The sequence below is a fragment of the Pseudorca crassidens genome, chromosome 15, assembly GCF_039906515.1.
Source record: "Pseudorca crassidens isolate mPseCra1 chromosome 15, mPseCra1.hap1, whole genome shotgun sequence".
NCBI lineage: Eukaryota > Metazoa > Chordata > Mammalia > Artiodactyla > Delphinidae > Pseudorca > Pseudorca crassidens.
Genome location: NC_090310.1, coordinates 63058680 through 63080137, shown reverse-complemented (window position 1 = coordinate 63080137; position 21458 = coordinate 63058680). Strand labels below are relative to the sequence as shown.

Sequence of the window (21458 nt, the reverse complement as noted above, 5' to 3'; positions counted from 1 at the left end):
CCCTTCAGCCTGTCAGCCCAGGAAGATCCAGCTCGTTCAGGGAAACCAGGCAGAGGCCCACTTGCTTCCTGGTTGGCAGCATTTGGGATCTTCCCTTGCCCTTAGATCCTTCTACTCAGACCTTGTTTCTGCCTTTCCCCACAAATATTTTGAGCACCTCTGTGTGCCTGACAATTACTATGCAAGTTTCAGTCTAGTCAGCCTCTGCAAAGGATACCTCTTGGGTCCTCTGCATATGCCTGAGTAATTTATCCTGTGAAAGCTGCCCCAAAGCCACAGTCGAGTGTGGGCATCAGCCGACTCCCACCTGTCCACCGCAGATGCGGGGAACAGTAATTGCCTGGCGTGGTGGCTCTGGGGTTGGGCCTGATCCTGGGCGCCTGCTCAGAGCTGTTCGCTGCTTGGTACACCCCTGCACTTCACCCCATTTCCACCGCCGACTCCCAGTTCTGTCTGGGCGCCCGCAGTCGCATCCCCCCCGGGCAGCCCCCTGCCACTCCACCAGGCGCCTAGTCCCAAGACAGCCGGGGAACCCTTGCGAATCACATCCGTAAAAGCGTCGGGGCGCAAGGGGCGGGGCGAGCCCCGTAGGAGAAAATCGGGCCTCCCTGCCTACTACCCGCGGTCCCGCTGGGGTCGCTGCCAGCCCTCCAGCCGCCCCTCTCGCTGAACCCGCAGTATCGCCCGCGCGCCCCGAGCCCCTCCAGGCAAGAGGCTCCCGCAGGTGATGGCGGACGAGGGTGCGGGGGGCCTGGAAACCGCCGCGCGCCCGGTCACCGCGTCTGGGGCCCAAGAGGCTGGGGGACGCGGGTATCCCGACCCCGCAGCCCGCCCAGGGACCATCCTACCTTCCCCGGGGGGCCGGGAAGCGGCCTCCGCGGCCACTGGCCTGAGCCCAGAAAACGGCCTTTTCGGGGACGGGGGCCCAGAAACCTGTGGCGCAGAAGGGTGGGAGGCTCGGGCTGGAGCCGGCGGGAAGGCAGAGGAAGTGACGACTGGGGAGGGCGCCATCTTCATGGAGGAGGCGGAACGGGAGGTGGGGAAGCAGCCTGTGGGAGAGGAGATGGAGGTGGCCGAGAAGCTGGTGCGGGGGGAGAAGCTGGAGGTGGGAGCGGAGGCGCAGCAAGGCCCGGGGCCCCTGAACTTTGGTGGCCCAGTTGTGGACCCGCTGGAAGCCATTCAGTGGGAGCTGGAGGCCGTGAGTGCCCAGGCAGGCAGGGCCTACCTGCGGCTGGAGCGCAGGTTTGGGCGCATGCACCGGTTGCACCTAGCCCGAAGGAGCTTCATCATCCAGAATATTCCTGGCTTCTGGGTCACCACCTTCCTGAACCACCCGCAGCTGTCAGCCATGATCAGCCCCCGAGGCGAAGACATGCTCTGCTACCTGATGAATTTGGAAGTGAGGGAGCACAGGCACGCCAGGACGGGCTGCAAGTTCAAGTTCAGTTTTTGGAGCAACCCCTACTTCCGGAACAAGGTGATAGTGAAGAAGTATGAGTGCAGATCCTTAGGCCGGGTGGTGTCAATTGCAAGTCGCATTTGCTGGCACTGGGGCCAGGAACCTCCAACTCTGGTACACAGGAACCGGGACACCATCCACAGCTTCTTCAGCTGGTTCTCAAAGCACAGCCTCCCGGAGGCCGACAGGGTTGCCCAGATTATTAAAGAGGACCTGTGGCCCAACCCCCTGCAGTACTACCTGCTCTGGGATAGGCCCCACAGAGCCAGGCAAGGCCTAGCAAGGTGGCCCACAGAGGCCCCTCCTAGGCCCTATGGGTTCCAGTCTGGCTAAGTCCTGCCCTGGGACCTGGCCCCTACACAAGACTCCTTTCTGCCTCCTGGGGACCTGGGCTTAGGCCAGCCATGGCACTCTGCTGTCTGCTTTCTGTTCCATGTACTCTGACCCCTTTGGACTTCAGTGGACTCAGCTCCGAGATTGTGGCCTTCATGGCCACGCTCTTCTGTTTCCATGTAGGCTCCATGCATCACATGACTGTCACATGCCACAGTGTCTACCCAAGCACCCAGTGCTGTGGACAGGTACTACCATCATCTTCATGGCCCTGGACCTGTCTTTGATCATGGCCTTCCACCCATTTTTTTTTTTTTTTTGCGGTACGCGGGCCTCTCACTGTTGTGGCCTCTCCCGTTGCGGAACACAGGCTCCGGACACGCAGGCTCAGTGGCCATGGCTCACAGACCCAGCCGCTCCGCACCATGTGGAATCTTCCTGGACTGGGGCACGAACCCGTGTCCCCTGCATCAACAGGCGGACTCTCAACCACTGCGCCACCAGGGAAGCCCCACCACCCATTTTTTACATGGGCACCCACAGGTCATCACTAGGAGGACCAGTGCCTCTTTGAGGCCTACTCCTTCAAGGCCACAGCATGCCAGGCTTCATACTTATGCTGACCCCACACCTGTCTGTGGCAAGCTGAGTCTTGTCACCCAAGAGGAAGTGGGTGCATTTGGTCAGCCAGACTTGGACATTCCAGGACCTCAGGACCACAGGCCAGGCTAATGGACTGTTGGGCATCTAGCAGAATGGGCATGGGGTGAGGTCAAGGACATGAAGCAGTGGGCAGTGCATTCTTTGTGATCACACTGCTCTTCTTACCCCTGTGTTGGTCCTACCTCCCGACCTGCTACTGACTTTTGAAGGTCTGTGTCCTACCTGTGTCTGGTCATCGCCCTTCTCATGAGTTTCACCCAGGTTGCCAGCGACCTTGTTGCCTGCTCCCAGGTCTATAAGGACCTCAAGAACTGCCTGTGAACCCAGGTGGGCCACCTGCCAATGCACAAGAGCTCCCCAAACCCCAGGAACTCTGCCACGCTGGCATATCTGGGCATGCACTTAACGCAGGGGCAGTAATGGAGTCCCTTCCAGAAGCCTACCTTCCTGAGCTCCAGTCGCTGGACTCACACAGAACCCAACTCCCCTCTCTCCACTTGTTTTTAGGCGGCCAGCTTGGGGGTGCTGGAGAGGGGGTGTTTCTGGTCGTGAGGCCTTTCTCCACCTGCCGAGATCTCACATGTTTGTTTTTATTTTCTTTAAAGTGATAGCTCAGAAACAAAATAACTGAAGAAGCAAGGTTTTTTACAAACAGCTCAGGAGACAGGCTTTCTTGTTGAATTTGCCTCTCCGATTGTCTCCAGAGAGGGAGGGTTGTCCTCTAGCGTGGCGGAGCTCTCTTTGCCCCCTCTGCTCCAGTGCCCTGTCCCCCTCAGCAACGGGGGACAGCACAGGACCCCTGAGCAGAGACACCAGGAGCTCCGGGCCCGCAGGGATAGCACACTGTTTTGTTTCGTGCTGTGTTCTTGGAGACTAACTTTAGCTCCAACTCTACTTTCTTCTCCTTTCGCCGGGTCCAAACCCTCATGGGATCCTGTTAGTACAGGGGCTTAGCCGTGCCCCACTCCTGAGACCCCCTAAGACAGTTTTTTTGGGCTGTCTCCATCTCATTTTGGGGGAATGACCATACCCAGGTCCCTTCCCATGGAAGGGCTTCTGTTCTGCTCCCGAGGACCTGGGGAGACCTTAACACAAAATAAAGGTGGGGGGGGCTGCTCTCGGCAGGGGCGTGCAAGAGAAGTTGGAGCCAGCTGGGAAGACAGGGATGGAGGAGGGCCTGCAAGGTGCAGGGAGGGGAGCCCCCGAATCTTCTTAACTTTTTTGATTCACCAACTGATCTTTTAATTTTTTAATATTTTTTTCCTTTTATTTTTTAAATTTATTTTTATTTGATTATTCCAGTTTCTAAAAATTTTGATGGTCACCCCTACTGAGGAAATTTGTAGATTTTTTTTAACATCTTTATTGCAGTATAATTGCTTTACAATGGTGTGTTAGTTTCTGCTTTATAACAAAGTGAATCAGCTATACATACACGTATATCCCCCATATCCCCTCCCTCTTGTGCCTCCCTCCCACCCTCCCTATCCCACCCCTCTAGGTGGTCACAAAGCACCGAGCTGATCTCCCTGTGCTATGCAGCTGCTTCCCACTAGCTATCTAGTGGGATATATATGTCCATGCCACTCTCTCACTTCGTCCCAACTTACCATTCCCACTCCCCGTGTCCTCAAGTCCATTCTCTACGTCTGCGTGTAGATTTTTTTTTTAATTAATTTTTATTGGAGTGTGGTGGCTTTACAATGTTGTGTTAGCCTCCACTGCACAACAAAATGAATCAGCCATACACATACAGATATCCCCTCCCTTTTGGACTTCCCTCCCATTTAGGTTACCACAGTGCATTAGGTAAGAGTTCCCTGTGCTATACTGTATGTCCCCATCAGTTGTCTATTTTATACATAGTATCAATAATGTATATGTGCCAATCCCAGTCTCCCAATTCCTCCCACCCCACCCCTTTCCCCCTTGGTATCCATACGTTTGTTCTCTACGTCTGTGTCTCTATTTCTGCTTTGCAGATAAGATCATCTATACCATTTTTCTAGATTCCACATATATGTGTTATTATACGATATTTGCTTTTCCCTTTCTGACTTACTTTACTCTGTATAACACTCTCTAGGTCCATCCATGACTCTATAAATTATCCATTTTTATTCCTTTTTATGGCTGAGTAATATTCCATTGTATATATGTACCACATCTTTATCCATTCCTCTGTTGATGGACATTTAGTTTGCTTCCATGCCCTGGCTATTGTAAATAGTGCTTCAGTGAACATTGGGATGCATGTGTTTTTCTGAATTATGGTTTTCTCTGGGTATATGCCCAGTGGTAGGACTGTTGGGTCATATAGTAGTTCTATTTTTAGTTCTTTAAGGAACCTCCATACTGTTCTCCATAGTGGCTGTATCAATTTACATTCCTGCCCACAGTGTATGAGGGTTCCCTTTTCTCCACACCCTCTCCAGCATTTATTGTTTGTAGGTTTTTTAAAATAAATTTTAATTAATTAATTTTTGGCTGCATTGGGTCTTCGTTGCTATGTGCAGGCTTTCTCTAGTTGCAGCCAGCGGGGGCTACTCTTTGTTGTGGTGGGCGGGCTTCTCATTGCAGTGGCTTCTCTTGTTGCGGAGCATGGGCTTAGTTGCTCTGTGGCATGTGGGATCTTCCCAGACCAGGGCTGGAACCTGTGTCCCCTGCACTGGCAGGTAGATTCTTAACCACTGTGCCACCAGGGAAGCCCTGTTTGTAGGTTTTTTGATGATGGCTGTTCTGACCGGTGTGAGGTGATACCTCATTGTAGTTTTGATTTGCATTTCTCTAATAATTAGTGATGTTGAGCATCTTTTCATGTGTTTGTTAGGTCTTCTGCCCATTTTTTGATTGGGTTGTTTGCTTTTTTGATGTTGAGCTGCATGAGCTGCTTGTATATTTTGGAGTTTAATCCTTTGTCAGTTGCTTCGTTTGCAAATATTTTCTCCCATTCTGAGGGTTGTCTTTTCGTCTTGTTTATGGTTTCCTTTGCTGTGCAAAAGCTTTTAAGTTTCACTAGGTCCCATTTGTTTATTTTTGTTTTAATTTTCATTACTCTAGGAGGTGGCTCAAAAAAGATGTTGCTGTGATTTATGTCAAAGAGTGTTCTGCCTATGTTTTCCTCTAAGAGTTTGATAGTGTCTGGCCTTACATTTAGGTCTTTAACCCATTTTGAGTTTATTTTTGAGCATGGTGTTAGGGAGTGTTCTAATTTCATTTTTTTACATGTAGCTCTCCAGTTTTCCCAGCACCACTTATTGAAGAGGCTGTCTTTTCTCCATTGTATATTTTTGCTTCCTTTGTCATAGATTAGGTGACCATAGGTGTGTGGGTTTATCTCTGGGCTTTCTTTTTTTTTTAATTAATTAATTAATTTTTACTTTTGGCTGCATTGAGTCCTCGTTGCTGTGTGCGGGCTTTCTTTTAGTTGCGGTGAGTGGGGGCTAGTCTTTGTTGCGGTGCGTGGGCTTCTTATTGTGGTGGCTTCTCTTGTTGCGGAACACAGGCTCTAGGTGCGTGGGCTTCAGTAGCTGTGGCACGTGGGCTCAGTAGTTGTGGCTCGTGGGCTCTAGAGTGCAGGCTCAGTAGTTGTGGCACACGGGCTTAGTTGCTCCGTGGCATGTGGGATCTTCCCAGACCAGGGCTCGAACCCATGTCCCCTGCATTGGCAGGCAGATTCTTAACTGCAGCACCACCAGGGGAGCCCCTGTCTCTGGGCTTTGTACTAATTCTGTGAAAGATGACATTGATAATTTGATAGGGATTGCATTGAATCTGTAGATTGCTTTGGGTAGTATAGTCATTTTCACAGTATTGATTTTTCCAATCCAAGAACATGGTATATCTTTCCATCTGTTTGTGTCTTCTTTGATTTCTTTCAAGAGTGTCTTATAGTTTTCTGCATACAGGTCTTTTGCCTCCTTAGGTAGGTTTATTCCTAGGTATTTTATTCTTTTTGTTGCAGTGGTAAATGGGATTGTTTCCTTAATTTCTCTTTCTGCCCTTTCATTGTTAGTGTACAGGAATGCAAGAGATTTCTGTGTATTAATTTTGTATCCTGCAACTTTACCAAATTCATTGATTAGCTCTAGTAGTTTTCTGGTGACATCTCTTTAAATTAGAAGAACGCATAACAGAACACTACAATTTTAGAGGTTCCCTCAATCCAGGTATGACTTTGGGTATGTAGAAAGTTTATGCTCTGTTTTACATTTCACTGCTTTGTTTGTTTGTTTTTGTTTTGTTTTGTTTTGTTTTGGTCATGCGGTATGCAGGATCTTAGTTCTCCAACCAGGGATCGAACCCATGCCCCCTGCAGTGGAAGCATGGAGTCTTAACCACTGGGCCACCAGGGAAGTCCCTCATTTCGCTGCTTTTAAGTCAGCCCCGATGCATCCCCTTCTGCATTTCCATCCACTGGGGAAATTGAGCTGTCCAGTCCTGCTTGTTGCTTTTAGCTGAGAACATTTACCAAGAATATCAGTGTAATTTTTCTACACCATTTGGAAACCTATGTGGCTATTCGTGATTGTTATTAAGTTGTTGTGGCTGTTAATATAACCCTGAACTTAGAAGTAGTTTGAATAAGGTGGTTTTGTAGGACTTAAGACTAGAAATTGTTACCATATTCTGTGAGGATAACCTCCGAAAAGAAATCTGTAACTCTGATGGTCTTGATGACCTGTGTCCCAGTGGCGGTGTTGTAATGACATCGCTGTAACTGACATCACTGCTTCTAGACAGAGAAACAGTCATAAGGTGGCTTTGTCCAATCAGAAGAGGATTCATGGCACTTTGTCTTCTATTGCTTGAAGAAAAAATAAAAACTTTTCAGTCTGGGGGGAAAAAAAAACCCTCAGATCATGTTACTCCCCCATCCAAAACCCTCCATTGACAGAAAAAAAAATCCTAATTCCTTATTGTGGCTGACAGATTCCAGCATTTTCTGGTCCCTGCCAACATCTCCCCTCGATCTTCCTTCGCTTCCCTCATGCTTGCCTCTAAGCTGCTCATTAAACACACTAAGCACATTCCGACCTCAGGGGTTTCGCACTTGCTTTTCTGGCCCCAAACGCTTCTCCCGAGGCCCTTCCTGCCCAGCCTGTCTAAAGTCATTCTCTGCCCCTCGGCATTGCTTCTCCCCTTCTCTTCCTGATTGCCTCCATGGCACTTGTAACTCTGAAGTGATCTTCGTTTTCTTCTTTTCCTCTCCCATCTAACATGTGTCAGGAGGACAGGGACCTCTCAGTCTGCTGCTTTGCCCCACGTGCACCTCAAAAATTACTTGTGTGAAATGAATGACTTTAGCCAAATGTGTCAGAGTATCGTGCTCTGCCCTGCCAACGTGGTTGCTGCCCAAAAGATTTCAGTTGGGCAGAGAAGTGTGGGGACAATGAAGGGTGACCATGTAATTTGTCCTTAGCTAGAACACATCTGGGAGTGAAAGGGACACTACTAATAATTACACCAGGACAAGAGGCCTAACTGGTACATAACAGTCACCCCAAAGAGACAGAACCCAGCTAAGTCCAGCTTGGCATACAGCTCTTCCCAGCTGTGTATGATGTGGGATCAGAGGGTGGAGACTTCTCTGAAGCCAGGACACTGGAGCTGGGCTTTGAAAAATGGGCGGTAGTTTAGAAATTGGGCCTGAAAAAGGAAATTCCTGACAGAGCAAACAGTGTGACCAGAGGCGCTGGGATAGAAAATGCATGATGTGTTTAGGGCACAACATGTGCCCTGCGTGTGGCCGCTTGGAAGAGGCAAGCCTAGATGGGTAGGTTCAGGCCATTTTCTGGAAACAGGACCTCTGAATGCAAAGCCAAAGCATTGTCCTGTAGATAGTGGGGAGGGCTATCAGATGTGGTTCAGAGGTGGGAGAGCTCATGGGGCAGCTGGAGGCAAGGCAGGGGTCAGTGTCTGCAACTCCCGCTCTCCAGTACCTTCAGTTTGAATCTTTCCATCTATCCAGGCTGCAGCTCTTCCAGGAAGCCCTCCATGATTGCCCTAGCCCACCACAATCTCTGCCACCTCCCAAGTAGACTGAGAACCCAAAATTGGCACACCAGTGCCTGGCTGGGATGCATCCTCTGGGGTTCTCTTTTGTGCTGTCCCAGATGCTCCCAGGGGATTCAGGGCGAGCCTGAAGTGGAGGCGGCCTGGCGATTCTGGAAGCCAGTGCCCCATGTGGTTTGCCTGCCCTGCGCCTGGTGTTTGGCAGGTGCACTTTGGCTCCTGCAGCCCAAATTGGGGCCCAGCCGCATCCTACACGTCCTTAGGCCTTTGACAGTGGTGCTTACCCAGACAGGTGCTCACTTGATCTTTCTGCTGCGTGGCCAACAGCACACCTCCTTCATGCCGTGACTGGCCTCGGTGGGGGGCCTTGGCAACCGTGGGTCTTGGCGCTCTTCTGGGGCCTGAGTCTCGTCCTCAGAACCCACTCCTGCTTGCTCATTTATTCGGGTCCTGAGTCATTTGTTTATCCACGCATCTTAGCGTCCTCCGTACCGGATGTTGGGGGCGCAAGATGACTCTATTCAGGTTTCTGCTCTCAGTGAGCTCAAGAGCCTGAAAACAGTGATAATAACCCCTGACGTTTAGTGAACACCTACTGTGTACAGGGAGCTCACACGGATACAGCAGCCAGAGTGGTTCTTTAAACCTACGTCGGGTCATGTCTTTCCTCTGCTCCAAACCCTCCAACGGCTCCAATCGCACACAAGAGGGAAAGCCAACGTGCTCCTCGTGGCCTGCAAGACCCTCAAGATCTGACCTTATCACCTCTCCAACCTCATCTCCTCCACCTCTCCCTCCAGATCGCTTTCCAGTGACACCAACTCCTGTTAGTCTTCAAACCTGGCTCAAACCTTTGCTTGCGCTTCCCTCACCTGGAACCTTCTTCTCCTGATATCTGCACGGCCGACTCCTTGATTCATTAAGGTTTCTCAGCTCATCTGTTACAGTTTCACCTCCTGAGGGAGGCCGTTTTTGACCACCCTTTCCGAAAAACACCCTGACAGTCCTCCTCCCGGTTCTCTGATTTGGATTTTGTTATAGCACTGACAACCCCTTACGTTAGATTGCATATTGATTTATTGATCTGCCGTTTCCTCTGCACTCATGGGGACTTTGTCTTATTCACTGCTGAATACCCCTCACCTAGAGTAGCACCTGGCACAGTTGGGGGCGCAGGAACTCTTTGAGGAATGAATGCTTCACACGCTCGAGGTTCAGGAAGCTCTCACAGGTGGGCAAGGGGAAGACGATCTCTAAGGATAGGAGCTCTGTATGGCCCGAAGGCAGCCATTTTCCAGGCACTCTCTGGAGTTGAGGTGATGTCTCTGGGCCCATTCCTGGTCCCTCCTACAGAGATATGGCCGCCTGGCTTACACATGCTCCAAGGGTGGAGGAAGGAGTTCAGGGCGAGGAGGGTCTTCCTGCTCTGGTGTGACAGACACGAGCCTATGCTCTCAGAGGTCTGCCCTGTTCCGTTGTCCTGGGAAGGAACTTTGGACAAGTTCTTTTCAATCAGAATGAATCTGTCTAGAAACTATAGCAATTAGTTGTTACCTATAACCGCCCTGATTACAGCTTGGGGGACTTTGATATTTTCTCCCAAGGACATGATTTCAGCACAGAGATGCAAGTATGTCTGATATCCGCTTGCCTTTGCTTAGCAGGAGAACTAAATGCTAACTTGGGCCAGTGAACTTCGAGGCTCCCACCTCACAGGCCCCACCATCACAGCTGACTCGACCTCAAGGGCAGGGGCTGGGGTGGAGCGGGCACTAGCCGGAAGGCTGATAGGCCGGCATGCTCTTGATTCCCCACTGTGTGGCCTTGGACACATCCTTTCATGGCTCTCAGCCCGAGTTTCTCACCTAAAGGAAAACTTGGAAATTCTTTAGCGGGAGGAAAAAGTCCCTTCAGGTGTCTCCCCCTCCCCATAAGCCTGCAGCCCTCTAGGTGGCCAGTTCAGTGACAATGCTTTTGGTTGCATCTAACAGAAACTCTAATTGACTTAAACAAGAGAATTTTTTCCCCTTACGTGAACATCCAGAGGTCAGGTGGGCTTTGGGGCTGTTTGAATCAGCAGCTCAATGATGTCTGCAAAGACTTGGGCCTTCTTCTCTGATCTGCCATCCTTCCTGTTGGTTCCATTCTCGGGTTGATACCAAGATGGTAGCAGTAGTTCCAAGGGTAACTTCGGGATATGGCAACTCCAGAGAAGGCAGATTGTGTCTTCCCATGACTTGCTTAAAATGGAAGAAAACTTTCCCAGAAGCCACTTTAGACTTTCTGGGTTCCGCATCTAATCGGCTAGAACTGGGTAACAGGTCTGCTCTTGAATCAGTTATCGGTGAGGGGGAACATGGTACTGTGACTTGCTTGGACCAAACATCAGGGGTAAACTGGGTGTCTGTCCACAGCGTCCAGTGGGGTGGTTAAGACTGTCATCTCTAGGAGCTGCAGTTATAATTCAGCTCTCCTGTGGGGCCCTAGATAGCACTTTCACCCTGCAGTGGCCCTCAGGGTTAGAGGGCGCAGACTTCTGGGCTAGCACACGTTCAATCGCACAGTTTCTCGGCCTAGAGCATTCTTAGGTGAAGCCAAGTCACTGCCAAGCTTAGATTGCCAGGAATTAGGCCCTTTAGACTCACCATCCATGGGTGAGGAGGGAGTAACCGATTAAGCAGCTACCATGAGTGACCCTTTCATGTAACAGGACTCACACAGCCCTTCAGAGACCCCGTGATCTTACAGGTTAAAAAAGGGAGCAGCAGAGACTTCTGTTTTTAGCCAAGATGAAATAACAGGTAAGATTTATCCTCCCACCTGCAACTACCAGAAAAACTAAATATATGAAACAGTGGTTTTCAAGGCTTTGGACATTGATCAATAAAGGACAGTAATCCCAGACAGATGGGAAACAAGTGAGGTAAGTTCTATGACTGCCTAGCTCACTTCCTTGAGAGAGTTTTCAGGCTGCAGCATAAGGAGGGGGACTGAAGTAGAGCCGAGTGCCCTCCCTGAGATGGTGCTGGGAGTCTGGAGACCAATGTAACAAGGGTTCAGAAATGGGCAAAAGATCTGAACGGACATTTTTCCAAAGAAGACAAACAGGTGGCCAACAGGTACATGAAAAGATGCTCAATATCATTAATCATCAGGAATATGCAAGTCAAAAACCACAATGAGATATCACTTCACACCTGTTAGAATGGCTATTACCAAAAAGACAAGAAATATTGGTGAGGATGTGGAGAAAAGGGAAACTTTGTGCACTGTTGGTAGGAATGTAAATTGGTGCAGCCACTGTGGAAAACAATATGGAGGTTCCTCAAAAAATGAAAAATAGAACTACCATAAGATCCAGCAGTTCTACTTCTGGGTATTTATCTAAAGAAGACGAAAACACTAACTCAAAAAGATGCACCCCTATGTTCCCTGCAGCATTATTTACAATAGCCAAGATACGGAAACAACCTAAGTGTCCATCGATGGATGAAGAGATGAAGAAATTGTGGTATATATACACAATGGAATATTATCCAGCCATAAAAAATGAAATCACCATTTGCAACAATATGGTTGGACACTGAGGACATTATGCTAAGTGAAATAAGTCAGAGAAAGACAAATACCATATGATCTCTCTTGTAGGTGGAATCTAAAAAAAGAAAAACAAATAAAAACAAACTCATAGATACAGAGAACAGATTGGTGGTTGCCAGAGGTGCAGGGGGTGGGAGAAATGGGTAAAGGGGATTAAAAGGTAAAAAGAAAAAGGGGGAGAGAAGGGGAGGGGAGATGAGAGAGAGAGAGAGAGAGAGAGAGAGTTCTCAGAATACCAGAGAGCCAGAGAGAACTGTGCAAGGAGAAACCCCTGGAGCTCTGCATAGGGTCCCCTGAAGTATTCATTAGCATACTGATAAGCACAAGTGTGCGAGGAAACTACCTGAGGCCAAGTAAAGAACCAACAGGAAGAATGAAAGGGAATAGTCCTTAGTGCTCACATGAGTGGGGAATAGTGTCTATTCCCACCAGCCATGGCACTGGGGAGAATGTCATGGTATATACGGGAGAATACTCAGAAAGGCCTTGCCTCGATAGTGGCCAATAATTAGCCCTAGAAAAAGCACTGCTCTGAAATTGCCTAAAAAATCTGTGAGTAAGACCCAAAAGGATTAAACTGTTTCCAAGTAACTTAACTGTCCCAGAACAAAGCTCAAGAGGATTTACAGGATTACAAAAATATCCAGCCCCTAACAAGGTGAAACTCACAACATCTGGCATTCAATCAAAGACCGTCAAGCCTATAAAGTGGCAGGCAATATGATCCACAATGAGGAAAATAAGCAATGAAAACCAACCCACAACTGAAATAGATGTTCAAATGAGCAGATAGAGGCTTTCCTCCTGGCGCAGTGGTTAAGAATCCACCTGCCGAATCCAGGGGACACAGGTTCAGAGTAACCCTAACCTAACACAAGCCACAACCAGACCTGGTGCAGCCAAAATAAATAAATATTTTAAAATAATAATAAAAAAATTTTTATTTGCAGATCAAATGATATTCTACATAAAAAACCCTAAAGATTCCACAAAAAACTGTTAGAACTAATCAATGAATTCAGTAAAGTTGCAGGATATAATCACAATACAAATAATACAATAATACAAAAATCTGTTGTGTGTCTATACACTAATAGCAAAAAATCACAAGGAGAAATTAAGAAAACAATCCCATTTACAACTGCGTCAAATATAATAAAATACTTAGGGATAGATTTTTTTTACATCTTTATTGGAGTATAATTGCTTTACAATGGTGTGTTAGTTTCTGCTTTATAACAAAGTGAATCAGTTATACATACACATATGTTCCCATATCTCTTCCCTCTTGCGTCTCCCTCCCTCCCACCCTCCCTATCCCACCCCTCTAGGCGGTCACAAACCACCAAGCTGATCTCCCTGTGCTATGCTGCTGCTTCCCACTAGCTATCTACCTTACGTTTGGTAGTGTATATATATAAAAAATTTTTTTTTAAATTTTAAAAAATGGTAAGGACCTAAATAGACATTTCTCCAAAGAAGATATACAAATAGCCAATAAGCACTGAAAAGATGCTCAGCATCACTAATTATTAGGTAAATGCAAATCAAAAACACAAGATACCACTTCATATTCACTAGGATTGATGGGTATTTTCTTTTTTTAAAACAAATTTATTTATTTATTTATTTTTGGTTGCATTGGGTCTTCGTTGCTGTGCGCAGGCTTTCTCTAGTTGCAGCAAGTGGGGGCTACTCTTTGTTGCAGTGCGTGGACTTCTCATCGTGGTGGCTTGTTGCAGAGCATGGGCTCTAGGTGCGTGGGCTTCAGTAGTTGTGGCATGCGGGCTCAGTAGTTGTGGCTCGCGGGCTCTAGAGCGCAGGCTCAGTAGTTGTGGCGCACGGGCTTAGTTGCTCCGCGGCATGTGGGATCTTCCCGGACCAGGGCTCGAACCCGTGTCCCCTGCATTGGCAGGCGGATTCTTAACCACTGCACTACCAGGGAAGTCCCAGGATGGGTATTTTCAAAAAACAGAAAATAACAACTATTGGTGAGAATGTAAAGAAACTGAAATTTTCATGCATAGCTGGTGGGAATGTAAATGATACAGCCACTGTGGATAACAGGATGGTGGCTTCTCAAAAAAATTAAACATAAAATTACCATAAGATCCAGCAATTCCACTCCTAGGTATATACCCAAAATAACTGAAAGCAGGGACTTGAACAGATATTTGTACACCAGTGTCTACAACAGCATTATCCACAATAGCCCAAAGGTAAAAACAACCCAAATGTCCACTGGTGGGTTAATGGATAAGCAAAATGTAGTATATACATACAATGGGATATTAAACCTTAAAGGAGTGAAATTCTGACAGATGCTACAATGTGAATGAACCTTGAAGACACAGTAAGTAAAATAAGCCAGACACAAAAGGACAAATATGTCCTGATCCCACCAGAGTAGTCAAGTTCATAGAGGCAGAAAGTAGAATGGTGGCTACCAGGGGCTGGGGGGAGAAAAGAACGGGGAGTTAGTGTTTAATGCATAAACAGAGTTTCAGTTTGGGATGATGAAAAAGTTCTGGAGATGGCTGGTGACCACACATTTGTTGCACAAATTATGTTGCACAATTTGTGAGTCTACTTAATGCTTCTGAATTGTACACTTTAAAACAGTTGAAGTGGTAAATTTTATGTATACTTTACACAATAAAAAGTTAGGTAGAAATATATAAAAAGAAAAGACCTAAATCAAATTGCTAGAGGTGAAAAAGACGATATCTGAGACGAAAACCACTGGATTAGTGGCAGAGTAGACATGGTACAGGATTAGTGAATTTAAAGGAACAGTAATAGAAACTATCCAAAGTGAAACACAGAAAAAAGAATTAATGAAATGAGCATCAGTGGATGGGACATCAGTGGTGAAACAACTTCAAGTAGTCTAACCTATGGTTAATCAGAATCACAGAGGAAAGTTGGGGGGGAGAAAAAATATTTGAAGAAACAGTGACCTAAAAACTTTCCAATCTTACTGAAAACAATAAACGCACAGTTCTAAGAAGCTCAATGTACCCTAAACATAAGAAATATGAAGAAAACTATACCAAGGCATCCAAAATCAAATAGCTCAAAAACCACTGACATAGTAAAAGCAGTCATAGAGAAAAGACTTGTTACATACGGGGGACAAAGAGAAGGATATCAGCTCTGTTGTTGGAAGCAACGCAAGCAGCAAGAGAGTAGACTAACATCTTTAAAGTACTAGGAAACAAAAAAACTTGTCAACCTAGAATTCTATACCAGCAAAAATATCTTTCAATCACAAAGCTAAAACTGAAATATTTTGGACATACAAAAACTGAAAGGGGACTTCCCTGGGGGTCTAGTGGTTAAGACTCCATGCTTCCATTGCAGGGGGCACAGGCTTGATCCTTGGTTGGGGAACTAAGGTCCTGCATGCCATGTGGTGAAAAAAAAAGCTGAAAGAATTCATCATCAGCAGATCCTCACTACAAGAAATATTAAAGGATATTAAAGGATGTCTTTTAGGCAGATGGAAAGTCGTACCAGATGGAAATTTGTGTCTACACAAAGGAATGAAGACCACTGGAAATAATAACTACCTGGGTACATATGTAAGATTTTTTCTTATTACTTAAGCTCTCAAAAGACAACTGTTAAAAAAAAAAAGACAACTGTTTAAATAAAAATAGCAACAGTATATTGTGGGGTTTATAACATATGTAAAAGTAAAAAAGGAGTGACAATCGAAATATAAAGGCTGGTAATGGAGAAATGGAAGTATACTATTGTATGGTTCTTATACTGTATGCGAAGTGGTATAATATCACTTGAAGGTAGACCGTGACAAGTTAAAGATATACACTAGAAACGCTAAAGTAATTACTGAAATATCCAGAAAAAGTTACAGTCAATAAGCCCATGAAGGAAATTAAAATGCAAAGCATATTTAATTTGTCCAAAAGAAGGCAGAAAAAGAGGAAAAAAGGATACAACAAATGGGGAAAATAGAAAACAAATGGCAAGATGAAGGACTTCAACTTAGCCAAATCAAGAATCGTATTAGGGACTTCCCTGGTGGTGCAGTGGTTAAGAATCTGCCTGCCAGTGGAGGGGACACAGGTTCGAGCCCTAGTCTGGGAAGAATCCACATGCCACAGAGCAATGAAGCCCATGTGTCACAACCCTGAGCCTGTGCTCTACACAGTTGCTCCACAACTACTGAGCCCGTGTGCCACAACTCCTGAAGCCCGCACACCTAGAGCCTGTGTTCCACAACAAGAGAAGCCATCGCAATGAGAAGCCCGTGCACCTCAACAAAGAGTAGCCCCTGTTTGCCACAACTAGAGAAAGCCTGTGTGCAGCAACAAAGACCCAACGCAGCAAGCAAGTAAGCGAGCAAGAAAGAAAGAGAAAGAAAAGACGAAAGAAAGAAAGAAGCATATTAAATGTAAACGATTTAAACACTCCAATTAAAAAGCAGAGATTGTAAGACTGGATAAAAAGCAAAACCAAAGTATATGCTGCCTATAAGAAACACACTTTAAATATAAAAATACAAATAGGCTAAAAGTAAAAGAATGGAAAAAGACATACTGTGCTAACATTAGTTAAAAGAAAGTGGGATTGGCTGTATTAATACCAAAGTAGATTTCTGGGGATAAATTCATCCAAAGAACAACATGAACCTAACAGAGTTTCAAAATACATATAGCAAAAACAGAACTGCAAGGAGAAATATACAAATCTACAATTACAGTTAGAGATTTCAATACTCCTCTCTCAATCACTGGTAAAACAAGCAGGCAGAAAATAGGCAAGCACATCATAGACTTGAAAAACACTATCAACCAACCTGACCTAATTGACATTTATATAACACTCCACTCAAAAACAGCTGAATACTCATTCTTTTCAAGTGTACATGGAATATTTACCAAGACAGACCATATTTGGGGCCATAAAACAAGTCTCAATAAATTCAAAAGAATTCAAGTCATATAAAGTCTCTGCCCATTAGTGTCTCTGTCCACAATAGAATTAAATTAGAAATCAATAACAGAAATATCCTTGAAAAAAAATCCCCCAATATTTGGACACTAAATAACATACTTCTAAATAACCATGAATCAAACAAGTAATCAAATGGAAATTAGAAGGTATCTTGGACTGAACGACAATGAACACACAACATATCAGCATTTCTGGGATCTTGCTAAAGCAGTATTTAGGAAGAAATTTATGAACACCTATTTTAGAAAAAAAAAAAGACCTCAAATAAATGACCTCAGCTTCCACCTTAAGAAACCAGAAGAGAGCAAATTAAAGAGAGATGTCCACTCGCACCATTCACCACTGTATTTGAGGCTGTGGCCGGTGCAAGACAACATGATCATTTATGTAGAATTCTGAAGGAATATACAAAAGACAAAAACAAAACAAAACGAACAACCCCCCCCCCCAAAAAAAAACAGCTACTAGAACTAATATGTGAATTTAGCAAGGTTTTAGGATATAAGATCAATATATAAAACTCAGTTGTGGAGCTTCCCTGCTGGCACAGTGGTTAAGAATCCGCCTGACAATGCAGGGGACACGGGTTTGAGTCCTGGTCCGGGAAGATCCCACATGCTGCAGAGCAACTAAGCCCGTGGGACACAACTACTGAGCCTGCGCTCTAGAGCCCGCGAGGCACAACTACTGAGCCCGCGCGCCTAGAGCCCATGCTCCACAAGAGAAGCCACCATAATGAGAAGCCCGCGCACCACAACAAAGAGTAGTCCCTGCTTGCCACAACTAGAGAAACCCGTGCGCAGCAACAAAGACCCAGTGCAGCCAAAAAAAAACAAAAACAAAACAATTATATTTCTATTGCTAGCAATGAAAAACTTGGAAATTAAAAAACACCATTTTTAATGGCATCAAAAGTATGAAGTACTTAGGAATAAATCTGACAAAAAGCTGTGAAAGACCTATACATTGACGACTGCAAAATATGGTTGAGAGAAATTAAACAGAGAGATATAAGTTGTTCACAGGTCAGAAGACTCAACATTAAGATGTCAATTCTTCCCAAATTGATCTATAGATTTAACAGAATCTCAATTGAAATTACAGCAAGTGTGGACTTCCCTGGTGGTCCAGTGGGTAAGACTCCGAGCTCCCAATACAGGGGGTCCGGGTTCGATCCCTGGTCAGGGAACTAGATCCTGCATGTGTGCTGCAGCTAAGAGTCTGCATGCTGCAACTAAACAAAGATCCTGTGAGCTGCAGCTAAGACCCAGCGCAGTCTAAATAAATAAATCATTTTTTTAAAAAAGAAATTACAGCAGGTGTTTTTGTGGAAATTGACAAGGTGATTTAAAAATTCATATGGAAATCAAAGGGCCTCGAAATGCTGAAAAAGAACAAAATTGGAGGGCTAACAACACCTGATTCTAAGAATTATTATAAAGCTACAGTAATAAAAAGTGTGGCATTGGCATAAAAATGGACAGAACAATGGAACAGAACGGAAATTCCAGAAATAAATCCACACACAGGTGGGCAACTGATTTTTGTCAAAGACACAAAGAGAAAAGGTAAGCTTTTCAAGAAATGGTAAAAAAAAAAAACACCAAAAAACAACTTAGATCCATATGTTGCACCTATACTAAAATTGCCTCAAAAAGGATCATAGATCTAAACACAAAACCTAAAACTATGAAACTTCTTAAAGAAAACATAGGAGAAAAATCACTGTAACCTTGAGTTAGGCAAAGATGTCTTAGATATGACACCCTAACCCCAATCCATGAAAGAACGAATTGATAATTGGACTCTTTCAAAATTAAAAATTTCTGCTCTTTAAAAGACACTACTAAGAGAAGGAAAACACAAGCCACAAACTGGGAGAAAATCTTTGCAAAGCATGTATCTGACAAAGGACTTGTATGCAGAATCCATAAAGAACTCTCAAAACTTAATTTCAAAAAACAAGCAACTCATTAAAAAATGGGCAAAGGATTTGAACAGACACTTCATCAAAGAAGATATATGGATGACAGATAAGCACATGAAAAGATGCTCAATAAAAGTTGTCACTAGGGATATGTAAATGGAAATCACAGTGAGACATTATTTTGCACCTGTTAGAATGTATGAAATTAAAAAGATTAACCACAGGAAGTGTCAGAACGTGGAGCAACTGGAACTCTTATATACTGCTGGTGGGAATGTGAAATTATAGATACAACCACCTGGGAAAACAGCTTGGCAGTTTAGCTTAAACGTTCCCACTATCATATGATCCAGCCATTTCACTGCTTCACTTATTCACAGCAATTTTTTTTTTTTTTGCGTTACGCGGGCCTCTCACTGTTGTGGCCTCTCCCATTGCGGAGCACAGGCTCCGGACGCGCAGGCTCAGTGGCCATGGCTCACGGGCCTAGTCGCTCCACGGCATGTGGGATCTTCCCAGACCGGGGCACGAACCCGTGTCCCCTGCATCGGCAGGCGGACTCTCAACCACTGCGCCACCAGGGAAGCCCACAGCAATTTTCTTTGTGATAGACAAAAACTTGAGACACAAATGTCTGTCAATAGATAAGTAGATAAACAAATTATGGTATAGCCATACAATGGGATTTCATATACTCTGAAATATAGAGGAATGAACTACTGATATACATAACAATGTGGATTAATCTCAAAATAGTTACGCTGAATGAAAAAAGACAAAAAAAGCAAACATATGATTTCATTTATATAAAGCCCTAGGAAAGGTAAACTAATCTGTAGTGACAGAAAACAGGAATGGTGAGAGGCTGGAGGCCAGGATTACAAAGGACATGAAGAAACTTGGGTCGATGAATATGTTCACTATCTTGATTGTGGTGATGGTTTCATGATATATAAATATGTCAAAACATGGGACTTCCCTGGTGGTCCAGCGGTTAAGACTCCACACTTCCACTGCAGGGGTTGCGGGTTTGACCTCTGGTTGGGGAACTAAGATTCCACACGCTACACGGCACAGCCATAAAATAAATAAATTGTACACACACACACACACACACACACACACACATACAACAGAACATATCAAATGGTGTAGTTTCTATCAATTATAATTTCTATCAATATAATTTATTTATATTAAAAATATAAACATAAATACACTTTTTTTGTTTTAATACACATTCTTTTAAAAAAGCAGCTATGGTAGTGGTTGGAAGACCAGGCCTTGGAGTCTGGCTGCTTCAGTTGAGTACTACTCCAGCACTCACTTGCCATGGGACCCCCCCCAGCAGGCTACCTGAACTACTGGTGCCTGTTACCTCCTCCGTAAAAGGGAGGAAAGAATGAATTGATCATTGGACTCTTTCAAAATTAAATAACGGAAATTAAATTTTTAAATTAAATAACGGAACATGCTTCAGAGGATCATATTCAAGATTAAATGGCCTAACACATGGAAAGTGTTTGTAACAGTGTCTGGAACACAGGAAGTATCCCATGAATGGCAACCAGCACCTTTCTCACTGAGGTTTGGCGCTGGAGTGGGTGGGTCTAACAGGCAAATGTTGTTTTTGTTTGCTGTGCATACCCTACTGTGGTTAACTGTTCTTTCCTCATCACCCATTCCACGTGACTCTGGTGGGCTGAAATTCACAGTATCCAGTACACTTGGGGTATGCACCCTGTAATAGGACTCCATCACCCAGGATGTAGTGATTGGTCCAAGATGTATGAACAGTAACCCAAGCCGGGCCCATCAGAGACCTTTCCTGGGATTTATCAATATTGAGTGTACTGACATAAGATGTCTTTCTTTTTCTTCTGGGCTTTCTAAACTGGCTAATGTAAGCCTAGAGTGATCTGTGCCATGCTCTCCCTGCCTCCCCCACAGGAAAGAAGACTGTTGACAATGGGACAAACGATACAGAGAAAAGCACAGTGGAGACAGGGAGAATCTTAAGGCTATCCTTTGTGCCCCTGGATCTACCCAGACCTGAAGCCAAACCACTCCTTTCCTTGCTGACTTATGAGCTAGTCAATCCTCCTTGGGGCTTTAGGCTGTGTGACCCATTTCCACTGCCTGCAGCTGAAGGTGTCTTACATGACAGAGAGGTGAAGTGAGTTAGCAGCAAAATACTGGAGCTGGAAATCATTTAAAAACCAGGTCTCACTGCTACCAAAGCTCACACATGATCACCATCTCCTACTTGTGGGACCAGAGGGGCATGCTTAGTGATTCAGTATCAAGGGGCTAAGCAGATGGCAGAGGCTATGAACAAGCACCAGGCAGGGGAAGAGCAGTGGCCTGGGCCCTAGAAAGCCTTGACATGAGACCGAGCTTTGAGGGAAACCACTCAGCTCAACACATTTGGGGAATGTGTCTCACCTCAGACCCTTGAAGAGATTCAAGAGACATGAC

At 45.3% G+C, this 21458-nt stretch overlaps 1 protein-coding gene across 1 annotated transcript; it reads left to right on the top strand.

The window, feature by feature from the left end:
* The first annotated feature begins 452 nt into the window (after nt 1-452).
* Nucleotides 453-7121, top strand: LOC137207696 (putative testis-specific Y-encoded-like protein 3). Its single transcript, XM_067707807.1, has one exon. The coding sequence runs from the start codon at nt 728-730 to the stop codon at nt 1790-1792; it is 1065 nt and encodes a 354-aa protein (XP_067563908.1). The 5' UTR covers nt 453-727; the 3' UTR covers nt 1793-7121.
* The last annotated feature ends 14337 nt before the right edge of the window (nt 7122-21458 follow it).

Excerpts from the sequence above, each read along its gene's own strand:
- LOC137207696 (XM_067707807.1), top strand. The coding sequence starts at position 728 with ATGGCGGACGAGGGTGCGGGGGGCCTGGAAACCGCCGCGCGCCCGGTC.